The sequence below is a fragment of the Bufo bufo genome, chromosome 5 (assembly GCF_905171765.1).
Source record: "Bufo bufo chromosome 5, aBufBuf1.1, whole genome shotgun sequence".
Lineage (NCBI taxonomy): Eukaryota > Metazoa > Chordata > Amphibia > Anura > Bufonidae > Bufo > Bufo bufo.
In genome coordinates, this window is record NC_053393.1 from 241,164,721 (window position 1) to 241,180,960 (window position 16,240).

The window sequence follows — 16,240 nt, forward strand, 5'->3', positions numbered from 1 at the left end:
CAGTCAAAACGACTGAACTGAAGACATCCTGATGCAAACTGAACGGATTACTCTCCATTCAGAATGCATGGGATTAAAACTGATCAGTTCTTTTCCGGTATAGAGCCCCTGTGACGGAACTCTATGCCGGAAAAGAACAACGCAAGTGTGAAAGTAGCCTAACAGAAAACTTTCATGTCAAGCTACCTCCAAGTTCCTTTAACATGTGTAAGAAAATTCTCCCCCTAAGGCCTCATGCACACGGCCGTTGTTTGGGTCCGCATCCGAGCCGCCGTTTTGACGGCTCGGATGCGGACCCATTCACTTCAATAGGGCAGCAAAAGATGCGGACAGCACTCCGTGTGCTGTCCGCATCCGTTGCTCCATTCCGTGACCCAGCAAAAAAAATATAACACCTGTCCTATTCTTGGCCGTTTTGCGGACAAGAATAGGCATTTCTACAATGGGCCGCCTGTTCCGTTCCGCAAATTGCGGAAGGCACACGGGCGGCTTCCGATTTTTGCAGATCCGCGGTTTGCGGACCGCAAAAAACTGAACGGTCGTGTGCATGAGGCCTAAAGCAGGAATTTCTACCTGATGAGTCCTGATGAATCCAACTAAAGGAGCCCTAGGCTTACTTCTTATCCTGGTGCCCCTTACCAGCTGTTCATGCACCTACAATGAGTGCATGCATCAGATCACACAGTATATTAAAGTACATAAAAGTTTAGCTTGTCACAGCCTCTTACTCAACAGTACCACTACCAGGCAGAAGGTGAAAAGTCAGGTTCACACCATCAGAGTAAAAAAGAAATCTTTAAATCATATTGGATTACATTAGAATGAGGCACACAAAAAGGTAGGAGACTATAGCAGAAAATGCTCCAGATATAGGACATAGAGTTTGTATTGTATAGGGCATATGGATATCATAGATGGGGTCCCCCACTCATAACCCATTATCTATGACCTGGAATGCAGAGCTCCTCTTAATGAGTGGTTATGAGTACGCAGATCTCATCCAGTCTTATAACAAAAACTAGCAAACCCACCCACTTTCACAGTTGGCATGTGTCAAACACTCCCAGATAACATGGAATGCAAGCGTGACTCCCCAAACTTCTGGTAAATTTAGTTTTTTAATTAAGTGGAAGAAATTTTTAACAGAATACAAAACTTTAATAACAAAAATCACCCTCTACCTTTCTCATTTTATCCAGTTTTTATGTAGAGATAAGTGGAACAGGTGGTCATTCTGAACATTGTTTTTTCTATCTATTTACACCCGATAAATGTCATTCATAAATCTCCTGCTTCCCTTCACAAAGCATATTGTAAAAATTTGCCTGCAGACAGTGTTTGCATCTCTAATTAAGGAGGCTTGAACTGTATTGGGCCACTGCTTTCCTAATGCTGTCTCTTGAAAATCTGTAGTAGTGCATTATTTCTGCACCGTTTGTTAACTATATAGCAAGCAATAATTTTTTTAATATTTGTTTTTCAGTAATCACAATATTGATCAGCCTCATAATGCATGGCAGCTACCAGTCTCAAACAGATGAGAGCCAATACTGAAACAGCTGACCTGTAGATTCTCCAAAAATGGACTGATCTCACCTGACTCTCTGTAGAGTTCTTTAAAACAGTCAGAATATGCCTCAGCAGTTATGCATTTCACCATTAAGGCTACTTTCACACTTGCGGCAGAGGATTCCGGCAGGCAGTTCCGTCTGCCGGATCCGTCAAAACACATGCAAACTGATGGCATTTGTCATACGGATCAGGATCCTGATCCATATGACAAATGCATTGAAATGCCGGATCAGTCTCTCCAGTGTCATCCAGAAAAACGGATCCGGCATTTATTTTTTTCACATTTTTTGCAGTCTGAGCATGCGCAGACTGCAATGCTGGATCCACTTTGCTGGAACACTCGGGGCCGGATCTGGCATTAATGCATGTCAATGGGAAAACGGCATCCGGATCCGGCATTCCGGCAAGTGTTCCGGAATTTTTGACGGAGATAAAACCGCAGCATGCTGCGGTATTATCTCCGTCTTGAAAAGTCAAAAAGACTTAACTGAAGACATCCTGATGCATCCTGAACGGATTGCTCTCCATTCAGATGCTTGCAGCATTTTGGTGTCCACCTGACGATTTGGCACAATAGAAAACGGATTCGTCCTCCATTGACTTTCAATGGTGTTAAAGACGGATCCATTTTGGCTATGTTACAGATAATACAATCAGATCCGTTCTGAACGGATGCATGTGGTTGTATTATCGGTGCGGATCCGTCTGTGCAGATCCATGACGGATCTGCAACAAACGCGAGTGTGAAAGTAGCCGAAGTGTGTTTTTGATGAATGGACTTTGTGATGTACAAAAATATGTCTAGGGTTCAGTTGTCATTAAAATGTATAATATCTGCAGGCGACACTCAATCAGCCATAATATTTCCTTCTATACTTAAGAACTGATTTCTAACTTTGTGACCATTCAAGCTGCATCTTACTCTAGCCACATACACCTTTTAATTTTAACAGTTTCTGGAGTTTTTAACTGAAATAAAGATACTACATTAGAATTGCCCCATGATCTTACACTGCAGTTTGTCCTCAGCAATTATCACTGGTGCCAATATAGTGCAGTCTGTTCTGCAGAGTGAAACAAAAGAATATCCCCATGGCTGATCTTCCCTATTACGCAAACCCTGCCCACTTGTAAAAGGGCTGATATGGTTTATAGGTAGTGTATTTGTAAGTGGATGTATATAATAGGAACTCACCAAACCACGTATCGCAGGTGTGACTGCTGTATAATTGACGACTGGTAGATTTCAACGCTGGGTACAGGAGCTAATAGAGCAAATAGGAAAAAGGGGGTAAATCCAGTGTCTTAAAAATTTTCAAAACTATATTTGTAGAAAAATTCAAAGCATAACAAAAACAGGTTTCGGACGCAAACTTAGTTGGAATCCTTCTACTAATAAAGAATTGAAGATTTATTTAAGATGCTGGATTTACACCCTTTTTTTTCTATTTGTTAGTGGATAGCACAGATCTCATAGAGGCAACCCACAGAGACTACACGTTTAGCAGTCAAGAGTCAAGAATCAACTAGAGGTTTATTTTGCACTGGATAGGGGCACATGAGATTACCAATTCCTTTTCTATTGCAGCTCTCCATTTTAAGTTCTCTTAAAGGGGTTGTCCGAGTTATGAAAAAAAAAATATATAGCACTGAAAATCTGATGGGCAGCAATATATAACTAAGCTAAGCAAGTTTTATGCAACAAAAAAAATATATATTTCCTCATTTCCCTGTTTCTTTTCTGGCCCTTTGTTTACATGCAATAAAAACAATCTCTGCCCCTCCCTTGCTCTGCTAAGGGAGTGACATGTCTGCCTGCTGGGAGACTCTGCAGCATGTTGTATGTGTAGGACTACAAGTCCCAGCTGTATAATGACACTGCTAAGGAAGTGGCTACAAGAGCTGCCCTGAGTGACATGTCTGCCTGCTGGGAGACTCTGCAGCATGTTGTATGTGTAAGACTACAAGTCCCAGCTGTATAATGACACTGCTAAGGGAGTGGATACATGTGCTGCCCTGAGTGACATGTCTGCCTGCTGGGAGACTCAGCAGCATGTTGTATGTGTAGAACTACAAGTCCCAGCTGTATAATGACACTGCTAAGGGAGTGGATACAAGAGCTGCCCTGAGTGACATGTCTGCCTGCTGGGAGACTCTGCAGCATGTTGTATGTGTAGGACTACAAGTCCCAGCTGTATAATGACACTGCTAAGGGAGTGGATACAAGATCTGCCCTGAGTGACATGTCTGCCTGCTGGGAGACTCTGCAGCATGTTGTAAGTGTAGGACTACAAGTCCCAGCTGTATAATGACACTGCTAAGGGAGTGGATACAAGAGCTGCCCTGAGTGACATGTCTGCCTGCTGGGAGACTCAGCAGCATGTTGTATGTGTAGGACTACAAGTCCCAGCTGTATAATGACACTGCTAAGGAAGTGGATACAAGAGCTGCCCTGAGTGACATGTCTGCCTGCTGGGAGACTCTGCAGCATGTTGTATGTGTAGGACTACAAGTCCCAGCTGTATAATGACACTGCTAAGGAAGAGGATACAAGAGCTGCCCTGAGTGACATGTCTGCCTGCTGAGAGACTCTGCAGCATGTTGTATGTGTAGGACTACAAGTCCCAGCTGTATAATGACACTGCTAAGGGAGTGGATACAAGAGCTGTCCTGAGTGACATGTCTGCCTGCTGGGAGACTCAGCAGCATGTTGTATGTGTAGGACTACAAGTCCCAGCTGTATAATGACACTGCTAAGGGAGTGGATACAAGAGCTGCCCTTAGTGACATGTCTGCCTGCTGGGAGACTCTGCAGCATGTTGTAAGTGTAGAACTACAAGTCCCAGCTGTATAATGACACTGATAATACACACAGGATCTTTCCCCTACCTTCTTGTGCAATGCTCTCTCTAGTCTGTCAGCTCCAGTGCCCAGAATTGTCTCCTCACTGCCTGCTGCAGCTAGCCAGTCTGTTGTTGTAGAAAAATTAATATTTGAAATCCGCTCTCATCAAACTTTGTGTAAGGAAAGTTAAAAATCCCTCAACCGCAGTCAGAGTCAGACACAGGTGTTACCCTCTTGAATTCTTCTGAGCAATACCCTTCCCCCTGCCCAGTCTGTTTCTTTTATTTACTCACAAAAGGTGTAAAAGGGGCTGGCCCATAACAAGGATGCAGGAAGTGATGACATACAGGAAGTGATGACAGGGAAAGACAAGACACCATCATTTAGAATAACCTAGCCAGCTAACAAACACATGTATACTATAATCTACCATTACCACTGGAGCGAACCTTATCTAGCCTTGCTCAGTGATCAATGCCAGATAAAGTTACTATGATCCTCATGCATGTTTATTTACAGGACAACGTCATTATCTCCAGCGGCTGATCAGGCGCACTAGAGACAACATACGCACGTTCTTTTCATTATATTGTTCTCTTAACAAATGCATCCACGCCAAGCCAATAAATCCGCGTCTTGCGCAGGGGCCCTAGCCGGCGTCCATACATCAGCCAACAAAACACTGCTCTGCTGAACACATCAGTCTCCCCCGGCCCACAGCCTAGTGCTTAGCACATGGACCATTCGACGACGGAGACCTCTGAGCCCAGCAGCTGTGACAGGACATACACAGGAAGATATCCACTCCAATGGTTTACCCTGACACTGAGAGACATGATGACAATACACAATATATTAGAAACACATTCTAATAAAATTTCCACAACTGTACAGGCAGCTGAAGGGGTTAAGAATCCTAGGATAGAGCAGACAGCCGGCAGTGAAGGGGGGCGTGGCCAGCACAGTGAACGAACTTTATCAGAGCAGGGAGAGAAGCTGACATCACAGATCATGTGACCCTCAGTGAAATCTGAGAAACCACCCACTGCAGATAAAGTGAGTTAATTGGAAAGCTGCTACATTTGCCCAGTTAGGAACATAGAAAGAATAAAAAATTACTCGGACAACCCCTTTAAAATGTTTTAGAAGGGTTTTCTGGGATCATTACTTTAATGACCTACCATTAGGATAGTCCTCTGATGGCTAACCTCCAGCACTCTAGCTGCGGTAAAACTACAACCCCAAGGTGCACACTTGCTTGGCTGTTCTCAGTACTCCACAAAAATGAATGGAGCATGCTGGTAGTTGTAGTTTCACCACAGCTGGAGTGCCAGATGTTAGCCATCACTGCGATAGTCTATCAGTGTTTGATCAGGGAAGTTGCTACCTCTGGTCAGCCTAATGAAAGGGCCATTAAAGGGGTTATCCAATCCCAATAAAGACCCCTAGAATGCCCAGGTGTCTCCTCTAAAGCATACTTACTTGCTTCCCAGCACCCGCGTCCCTCCGGATCCCTGCATGGTCGTCGCTGCATCTCCTTGTCGCACGGATAAAAACGTCTGGTGACGAGGGAGGGGGCGATGCAAGGGAGGCTGGTCAACGTCGTGGTCTACTATTGGCTGCTCCTCCTGTCGCTGGATATTTTCATCTGTGCAACGAGGAGATGCAGTGGCGGCTGTGCAGGGGCCAGGGAGTAGGTATGTATGTTCTAGAGGAGGTGCCTGCGCATTCTAAGGGCCATTATAGGGATTGGATAACCCCTTTAAAGAGACTGGATGTGTATTACTAAGTAAAGCTGCATGTACCGATGATGGCCCATTCCACAGTTGTTATAGTCCCAAAAATTGTTTAGTAGTTTTGGCTTAAAGGGGTTATCCGGAAATTAAGAAAATGAAAATCCTTCAATATTACTTCTTTATAATTATTTTCCAAAATACCTTACATTAGTTATAATGGCTCATTTTAGGACAGGCTTTGTGTGCACTAATAGGACAGCGGCCATTTTGTTTCTCCTAGTCATTGCTCCCTAGACAAAACGAGCCAGTATAACTAATGAAAGGCATTTGGGAATATATTTATAATAAAGTAATATTTACATATTTTCATTTTATTAATTCCCGGAGAACCCCTTTAAGCTCCCGTTATATAGAACGACAGGGCAGCAGATTATTGGGAAGGTAGCGTTCTTTCCCGACAATCTGCTGCTCGGTGGTGGAGGAGACAACTGCATTTAAATGCAACAATCTCCTCCAGTGTATGGAGAGGAGCAATAGCTAATACCATTGCTCTTCCCCATACTGAATCGTTGTTTGCCAGCAGGAAATTGTTTTTACAGAGTACAATCTGCTGCCGCAAACTATATTTTTAGTGTACGCACGAAGGATCGGATTATCCAATGAACGAGCATTTTGCGTGTTCATCAGGTAATTGGCGGTACATTTACCCCGCCGGATAATCACTATTTAGCACTCCTATGAATGCTTGTTAGTGATTATCTTTAAGATTCCAGGCGCATGTAAAGGACCCTTTACCTTGCTATACCTGATATCTTCCTCTCTTGATGCATCTTACTGTCTTCAAAGGTGTTATGTGTATAATCAGTCAAAGTGTAAAGATGCCCATACACATTAAATAATAAGCTGGGTGATGATTGAACAGCCATTAAAGAAACCATTATCTACTGAATGATCAATACGCTGACGCAGTCATGCATATTTTTGTCTGTATTGGCCATTACAGCTGTTCAAACTGGTCATACATGCTCAGTGACACTGGGTGCAGGATGTCTTTCACTGTGGAACATTATTTCACAGAGAGAGCATTTGCGTAACGCCCAACTGTACCACACACAGTTAATTCCTAGCCACTGTAGGATGAATATTTTAAACAACTTTCTTGTCAGATGCTAACATTTTGTAGGCTTGCTAAAATGACTGTTTATTGTTAAATTTCACCCAAAGAACGATCACTGAAATTGTCAGTTTTGATTAACTTTAGACGTTTGTGAAATGGCACCTTAAAGAGGACCTTTCACCGATTCTTACCTTATGAACTAACTATACAGATATGTAGAGCGGCGCCCGGGGATCTCACTGCACTTACTATTATCCCCGGGCGCCGCTCCATTCTCCTGCTATGCCCTCCGGTATCTCCGCTCACTAAGTTATAGTAGGCGGAGATACCAGTCCATAAGTTATGGTAGGCGGAGTCTGCCCTAGCGCTGGCCAATCGCAGCGCAGAGCTCACAGCCTGGGAGGTTATTTTCTCCCAGGCTGTGAGCTCTGCAATGCGATTGGCCAGCGCTAGGGCAGACTCCGCCTACCATAACTTAGGGAACGGAGATACCGGAGGGCATAGCAGGAGAACGGAGCGGCGCCCGGGGATAATAGTAAGTGCAGAGAGATCCCCGGGCGCCGCTCCACATGTATGTATACTTAGTTCATAGGGTAAGAATCGGTGAAAGGTCCTCTTTAAGGTAACATATCTGGTTATTACTAGTGTCCTTTTTTATTAGTTTTATTAGTATTATACTTTTTTGTTAAATGTATATCGACCTGTGAATATTTTATGAATAAATACTATTTCTCCTCTATGTCTATTACAATTATATAAACTGCTTAACTGATTGTTTACTTGAAAAAAATGGCTCAACATGCTGGGACTCATCTACTTCTCAGTGTTGTTCATAGTGCCCCATTAAAGGTTTAGAAGTGAATGTATAATAAAGTATAAGTTTTTATACATTTAGTGCTTTCAAGGTACAAAATAAACTTTAATCTGTATGTTAATGTTACAATGTACATGTAGGGTAGAGAATATTAGTAACTCTAAGATGTTCTCTTGCAGAATGTTGACAAGTGGTCCTTTAATGTATTTGCACTAAATGATGCTAGTGGCGATCATGCACTTAAATTCATCTTTTATGAATTACTCACACGTTATGATTTGATCAACCGCTTCAAGGTGAGTGGCTTCAAATATACTTTTCTTTCTGAATCCATGCTAACAAACACTGGTTAGACACAATGCTTAAAGCAAACAGGTCACCAGAAAATCTAGGCAGCGTGTTATAAATCAGAAGGAGCTGAGCAGATTGATATTTAGTTTTGTGTGAAACGTATTCACTTTGTTCTCTGCTCTTTCTAAGCTCAGTTTGCCATGTGGGCAAAACTATGGGTGTCCTTTACTAATATAAAATATGCCTAAATTAGGCGTATTTTAGGTGCAAATGAGACTTTTCACTGCTCACGCCAGGTATACATTTGAGGGCGTGGCTTGGGCGGGTATTCATCATTTTCTATGCCTGGTTTAGGCATAGAAAATGGTATAAATGTAAGACAGCTAGGAAGCTATCTTATATTTAGAACTGGCGCTGGATGCGCCGAAGTTGTGGAGAGTGCTGAGCCTCTTCATAACTTGGGTGGATCCTCCGCCAGCTATGGGGGTTTAATAAGACCGTCGTCTTAATAAATGTGTCGCTATATATCAATCAGCTCAGCTCCTCCTGCTCTATAATAGATTACACTCCATTTTCTGGTGACAGGTTCCATTTAAAGCCAACATGCAGTTTCAAAAATATTTTACACACATTTGCACTTTATAATACAGTAGACCTAATGACTCAAAAATGGCCTAAGCCTTTATCTTTAAAACGGTGCTGATAAACATATTAAACCATTGCCAGTGGCAGTGGAGATGGCTTGGTATAGACAACAGAGCCAATTGTTGTTGTTTTTTTTAGATTTTAAAAAGAGAAATGTGTGTTTTTCAGTTATTGACATATAATTATATTATTATGCAAGGCAAACACTGTTGTCTCTTTTATATTTTAATATGCCCCCTTACCACAAAAACTAGAACTTTAACACCCATAAACCAAATTTTCCCAATATTGGAAAATATAATAACCTAGCCCTTAAACCTTACAGTGGGTATACATGGAGTCTTTTCATAGTATGACTAGTAGGACAACTGCAGTCCACAGGAGTTCGCTGAGCTGAGTGCATCTCAAAGTTGCTCCGGTCTGTAGATACAGCCAATTAAAATTGGAATGTTGCAATGTAAATATTTTTTACTACGCTCTAGCCAAGAACCCATTGCCCTCCCCTTCTTCTCCAGAGATCTATAGATTTGTCAGTGATTAAACTCTTGATTACGTTTATTGCATGTTTTCATTGTTGACATCATATGCAATGTGGACTGTTGTTAGTACTGTTGAGGTGAATAATGTATTTGCTTTATATGGTAATATTTTTTGTCCTTAATTTTTTGTCTTCATGATTTATTTTTGAAAAGGTTAATAAAGAGTAAATCCTTAAGGCATAGACATTTATATGACATGATTTCCTTTTCACAGCAAGTATAGCATGGGTCATGGGATGACATGTATTTATCTTTATAATATAAAAACATTGTTAAATAGTATAAAAAACTAAGTAAGTTGTGATCATCATTACTCTTTGTATATACAAGATAACAGTTTAAAGCCTGAAAGTTTGATGTATAATGTTAAGAGTTATGGTTTTAATATGGGTTGTCAAATGATCATTTTAATTCATATCACATTTATACAAATGCAACATACAGTCAGATACCTGGAGGGCTGCCTTTTATGTGTTTATGACAACTCGTTCTATGATCGTATATATCTACAATGCATTGACTAGTTGATTAAATATAAATGTAGCAGAATTACAAGTTTAGCCATAGAGCTGTTAGATTTATATTAAAACTTTAAGTTGTTCCAAAAACTGTATTACACTTCACTGCATGTCTTCTTTAAACTGAATTTCCACCTTACAGGATGAGGATTCTTTACAACATTTATATAGCATTATTACAGTATTCACTTCTTCATGAATCTCTAGTCAAGAGCTGAAAAAGAGACAAATACAGATTATAGGAAATTTAGCTGTTATTTAAAGAGAATTTTCAATCAAAACATAACATTTTCTGTTATAGTAAATCAGACGTAGCAGAAATATCTACTTTTTGCTAACTGCTTCTTTTACAGAGAGTAATAAAATGTTTCTACTCATATGCTGCAGTAATTTTAAGTTGGATCCCCACGGATAGGAATTCAATATTTGATCCCCAAAATCGGAAACATATTGGAAACATATTAATTAAAGCATAATTGCAGCATAATTTGCAAGCAGATTGGTCATGGCCTGTAAAGAGTAAAATCCCCAGTAGATATCTGCAGCATGAATTGACATGCTCTGGATTTAAAATTTGCAACACAGCACAATTACACTGCAGATTTTTTTTTAGCAAAGCAAATTAAAGGGGGTGTCCAGGATTAGAAAGACCACACCTATCCATAGACTGTGTCTGGTATTACATCTCAGCTCTATGGAAATGAATGGGATTTAGCTACAATACTGCATACAATATATAGGTGTGGTGCTGTTTTTGGAAGAAAGCAGCCATGTTTTCTAATCCTGGACAACTCCTTTAAAATCTATCATGAACATTATGCAGGACAAAATTCAAGCATATAAACATATTGTATGTCAATTAATAATATACATTATTATTTTTAAAGATGGCATATAAAGCAACAAACAAAACACAAGGCCACATCCATGAAATAAATAAAAATCACAAATACACCAAAGCCTCAAGACAAATGCAGAAACTGAAAACTATTAACAAAGTAGGAAAGTAAACCCATGGAATCTATTTAAGAGAAAATGCACAGACCTCTAAATGAAGAAGAGTTGAATAGCACCACATAAAAATGGAAGCTGGCCTCCCCTAGTGACCTCTGCTCCCGACAAGTTTTGCAAGCTTCATGTGGGGATGTTTTAATTACACCCACGTTTTGTGGCTTTGGTATAGTTTTTTTTTTTATTATTAGATTGCCCATTCAAGCAGTTGTGTATATTTATTTCTGACTGTGTCTTCTGGTTCCATCACCGAATGTTTTGCTGGCCATAATGAAGTGGCAGTGTGAACCGTTGGGATCTGAGGCTTTAAACAAAAAATGTTATTTTTATTTTTTGTGCTGGCACTGCCATTACTTTAATGAGTTAGTGATTCTAATTAAATAGCTAGTTATTTGTTTTGGTGGTTTTAATGGAAATCTGTCACTAAGATCTTGGACTCTTACATGAGTAGCACTGCAGGTAAGGAGTCCATATCAGTATTTGTTATTTTCCTACTGCCCCTCCGGTCATCCCAACATCAGCATTCTTGGTGGCCATGGCCAACATCCATTTTATGTAGTGATTCTCATCCTTTTATCTCTTCTTGATTTAGATGTCTGTGCATTATCTCTTCAATAGTTTGTATGGGTTAACATTTGTACTTTGCTGATGATATTCAGTTGCTGAATTCGTTTTGAGCCCTTGGTGAATTTGTGATGTTATTGTCTGCACATCCTTACATAAAATGTACTAGCCACTTTTTTTTCCTTTGTGTTTTGTGCACCAAGTGTCCCTCTCTTTTCTCTTTTTATATGTTGTTTTATGTGAATTTTTTAAAATAATGAAGTAAGTCTATTTTGGATTAATAAAGCTTCAAAATTATTTTTATAGAACTTTATAAAATAAAATAAAATAACAAGTACAGACATACCATATAACATTGTAGATAATCATGGAAATGTTATAGAGAATATTATCAGATCAGCAAATGATATGTTTTTATGCTTGACTTTTGTCCTGCATTTTTTTCATTATAGGTGGTTTACTGCGTTATTAGCTACAACTACTACTGTTTGTCTAAATGCACCCTCACCAAATCAAATAATACAGCAGACACAGACGATGAGTTATGAGTCCTCTGTATTTGTGACAGGAGTGCTCCCACTCTTACCAGTGACTGAGGGCTGTTGCATATCTGTATGTATACATGTCAGTCATTAATAACTGGTAGGATGGTAGAGAGAGAGGTGCTCTATTCATAAATACTGAAGACTTTTGGTGAATATATAACTTAAAGGGAACCTGTCATGTTGTACATGGTGTCTGTGTGGCAGGCGCAGCACTATGAAGTGCCTTTTGCACTGTGGCATTAGAATAATTTTGATATCTCTGACTTTTAGTCTAACCAGACTGTCTATTACTCTGTAATTACTCTAGCACCGTTCTATGGAAACAGTAGGTTTAAAAAGCAAACCAAATGCTTAAAAATAACTTCTTTATTAACTTCAACTTTTCTTCATATAACACTGCTACCTCCGCAGAAGATAGTCCATGTACAAAACACGTATTGAATAAAGTATCACAAAATGGCGGTATGCATAAGATTGTGGTTCAACTGTTCAATATTGTCATTCAACATAAAATGGTGATATATTTCTCTCTTGAGTATCTGTACTCTCACTTTAAGTTATTTAAGGACTTTATGATCTCTCTGAGAGGTATATCTGAGGTCTAACTAATAGTTCTACTTTCTGAATTTGGTCGCAATTTGCAATATGCAGTTAGCAGTAACTGTTTGCAGATTGGTTGAATATGATCTGGTGTGGTTGTATGCAATTTGGATTGCAATATGAAATTTGAATTTGGACTGTGAACTTTGTAGTTTGCAATTGAATTTGTAGTTTGCAATTTGTGGAACTGTAAGTAAACACACATATAACTGATTCTGTATACAGTTCTAATCACTATATTAACAGTAGGAACATTATATAACTGTTTTAAATACCTATTTTGGCCTCTCTGCTTCCATAAAACACATCTCTTAGTGGAGTGAATGTCTGTTCAGCTTCTCTCCTCTGGTGTAATGATTCTAGGGGAATTTCCTACACAAGCGGTGTGTGAGGCTGGCTGTGATTGGTCAAAACTCTTGCTGTGTGTGAGGCTGGCTGTGATTGATCAAGACTCCTGCCAAGCAACAACAGTTTAACTCCATGCTTTCTGTTGTTTCTGATGTGTCATTGAGCTTACCTTACATTATATAATGAATCTTGAAGGCATATTATCTTTTCTGCTTCTATGAACACAAAATATAACAGCTATATGACATCCAAACATGAAGTCACTGTAAATAACTCTACTTTTGTCTTTAACACACAAACATAGGAACTGTATTAAGGTTATGAGCTGCAGGCAGAATGTTATGATATACAATTTTATTGGGAAAGATTCAGTATAACTTGTCATCTATTCATTAAAATTCCTGCTCATTCTGGGCTTTGAAGTCAAGAAGGCGGTCCTATCAGTGATTGACAGCTATCTCTGTATTCACAGTCATAAAGAGAAGGTTGTCACTGATAGGACCACCTCCCTGACTTCAAAGCCCATAATGAGCAGGAATTTAAATTTATAAATGACAAGTTGTATTGAATCTTTCCCAACAAAACTATATATCAGTCTGCTCAGCTCCTCCTGCTCTACAAGATTGTCCCTGTAGCTTACATTGCATTTTCTGATAACACTTCAGAATAAGCTGCCATGTGTGTATACTAAACATTATATGACTTGTAGCTGGCATTTTTTTTGCAGTTTCATCCTCTGTAGGCTACATCTTTGAGCTGGTGGTGGGAGACTAGCTACCCTCCATTTACTAACATGGAGACACTAGATTCTGCTTTCTCTCACTCAGAATTTGTGATGAATGAACAGGGTTCGGCCTGCTGTGTCTGAACCCAGTTAGTTCTTGTACATAAGTCATATTACCTAGGAATCATTAGCTCCATACTTTCATATAATGTATGGCATCCGATGAGGCTCTTCTAAGATGGCGCTAAGTAACACAAGACTTTATTTATCTTATGCATTCACCGCTATTGTACAGTAAGTAACAACACATGCGTTAATGTATTAAATTATGAAACTGAACCCGGGTTTCTTTATTACTATTTATTGTTCGGATCAATGAACACGGGTTCAGATTCATAATGTAATAAATGAATGCATGAGCCGTTACTTACAGACAAATGAAGTCTCGCATTACCCAGCTCCCTCTTGGAAGAGCCTCATCAGAGACCATACATTATATGCAGCTACAGAGCTACTGATTCCTTATCAATATGACTTATGTACAGGAACAAACCAGATTCGGACGTAGCTGGCCAAACCAAGTTTGCTCATCACTACTAAGAATCAGTCAGAAGCACCATAAAGCACATTGTAGAGAAACACTGAACTGTAAAGATGTGAATAAAGCACTTGGAGTGAGATTAACACGTACATGTGTCACACACTGGCCAGTACAAAGAATTTTGAGACGTGTCAGTGAGCACTTGGGAAGAAGTACACAGGAGACAGAAATTTTTATTACTTAGTTTGTCCTGCTGTCAGACCTTGAACTGTCCTGGCTGAGAGTGGAGAATCATACTGCCAGAGCAAAAGAAGATTTTACTGCCACATTAAGAAACTTTATTAGTCTGGAGTATAACGATGGCACAGACACATGATGATCCCAGATAAGTTGTGTCTGCTTTTTCAGATCTTTCCCCTAAAAAAAAGAACATATGTTGCATGGTATACAGTATTTAGGATGGATCCTTTGGATTATGCAGGTCACTGTATAGCTGCACACTGGCATTTGTTAGAGGCATAAATCTCCCGATGTATACCTCTCACATACACTACATACACAGTGTGAGTTAACCCTAAGATGAAAAGGACAGACTACAGTCAGGTCCATAAATATTGGGACAACTACACAATTCTAACATTTCTGGCTCTATACACCACCACAATGGATTTGAAATAAAACAAAGGGCATTTACATCCAAATCAGGTTAACGGTGTAGGAATTACAACAGTTTGCAAATGTGCCTCCCACTTGTTAAGGGACCAAAGTTAATGGGACAAATGGCTTCTCAGCTGTTCTATGGCCAGGTGTGTCTTAGTCCCTCATTATCTCAATTACAATGAGCAGATTAAAGGTCCAGAGTTCATTTCAAGTCTTCTATTTGCATCTGGAATATGTTGCTGTCAACTCTCAATATGAGAGCCAAAGAGCTGTCACTATCAGTGAAGCAAGCCAAACATTAGGCGTGGCCAAAACCACTGTTTGGGACATTTTTTAAAAGAAGGAACGCACTGGTGAGCTCAGCAACACGAAAAGACCCGGAAGACCCCGGAAAACAACTATAATGGATGACCAAATAATTTTTTCCCTGGTGAACAAAACACCCTTCACAACAGTCGGCCAGATCAAGAACATTCTCCATGAGGTAGGTGTATGTGTGTCAAAGTCAACAATCAAGAGAAGACTTCACCAGAGTGAATACAGAGGGTTCACCACGAGATGTAAACCATTGGTGAGCCTCAAAAACAGGAAGGCCAGATTAGAATTTGCCAAACATCTAAAAAAGCCTTCACAGTTCTGGAACAACATCCTATGGACCAAGATCAACTTGTACCAGAGTGATGGGAAGAGAAGAGTATGAAGAAGGAAAGGAACTGCTCATGATCCTAAGCATACCACCTCATCAGTAAAGCGTGGTGGCAGTCTCATGGCATGGGCATGTATAGCTGCCAATGGAACTGGTTCTCTTGTATTTATTGATGATGTGACTGCTGACAAAGACAGCAGGATGAATTCTGAAGTGTTTTGGGCAATATTCTCATATTCATATTCAGCCAATATGCTCATATTCAGCCAAATGCTTCAGAACTAATTGGACAGCGCTTCACAGTGCAGATGGACAATGACCCAAAGCATACTGCAAAAGCAACCAAAGAGTTTTTTAAGGGAAAGAAGTGGAAAGTTATGTAATGGCCAAGTCAATCACCTGACCTGAATCCGATTGAGCATGCATTTCACTTGCTAAAGACAAAACTGAAGGGAAAATTCCAAAATTCCCCAAGAACAAGCAAGGAACTGAAGACAGTTGTAGTAGAGGCCTGGCAGAGCATCA

General features: G+C 40.0%; 1 protein-coding gene across 2 annotated transcripts in view; it reads left to right on the forward strand.

Annotated features, from left to right (window-relative positions):
• The window catches only part of LOC121002879 (calcium/calmodulin-dependent 3',5'-cyclic nucleotide phosphodiesterase 1C-like), a 786,737-nt gene that overhangs the window by 388,513 nt on the left and 381,984 nt on the right, over window positions 1-16,240 (forward strand). For both annotated transcript variants that reach the window (XM_040434515.1, XM_040434516.1), the window contains exon 6: window positions 8,263-8,379. In XM_040434515.1, the coding sequence (XP_040290449.1) occupies window positions 8,263-8,379 (117 nt within the window). The remainder of the gene's footprint in view (window positions 1-8,262; window positions 8,380-16,240) is intronic.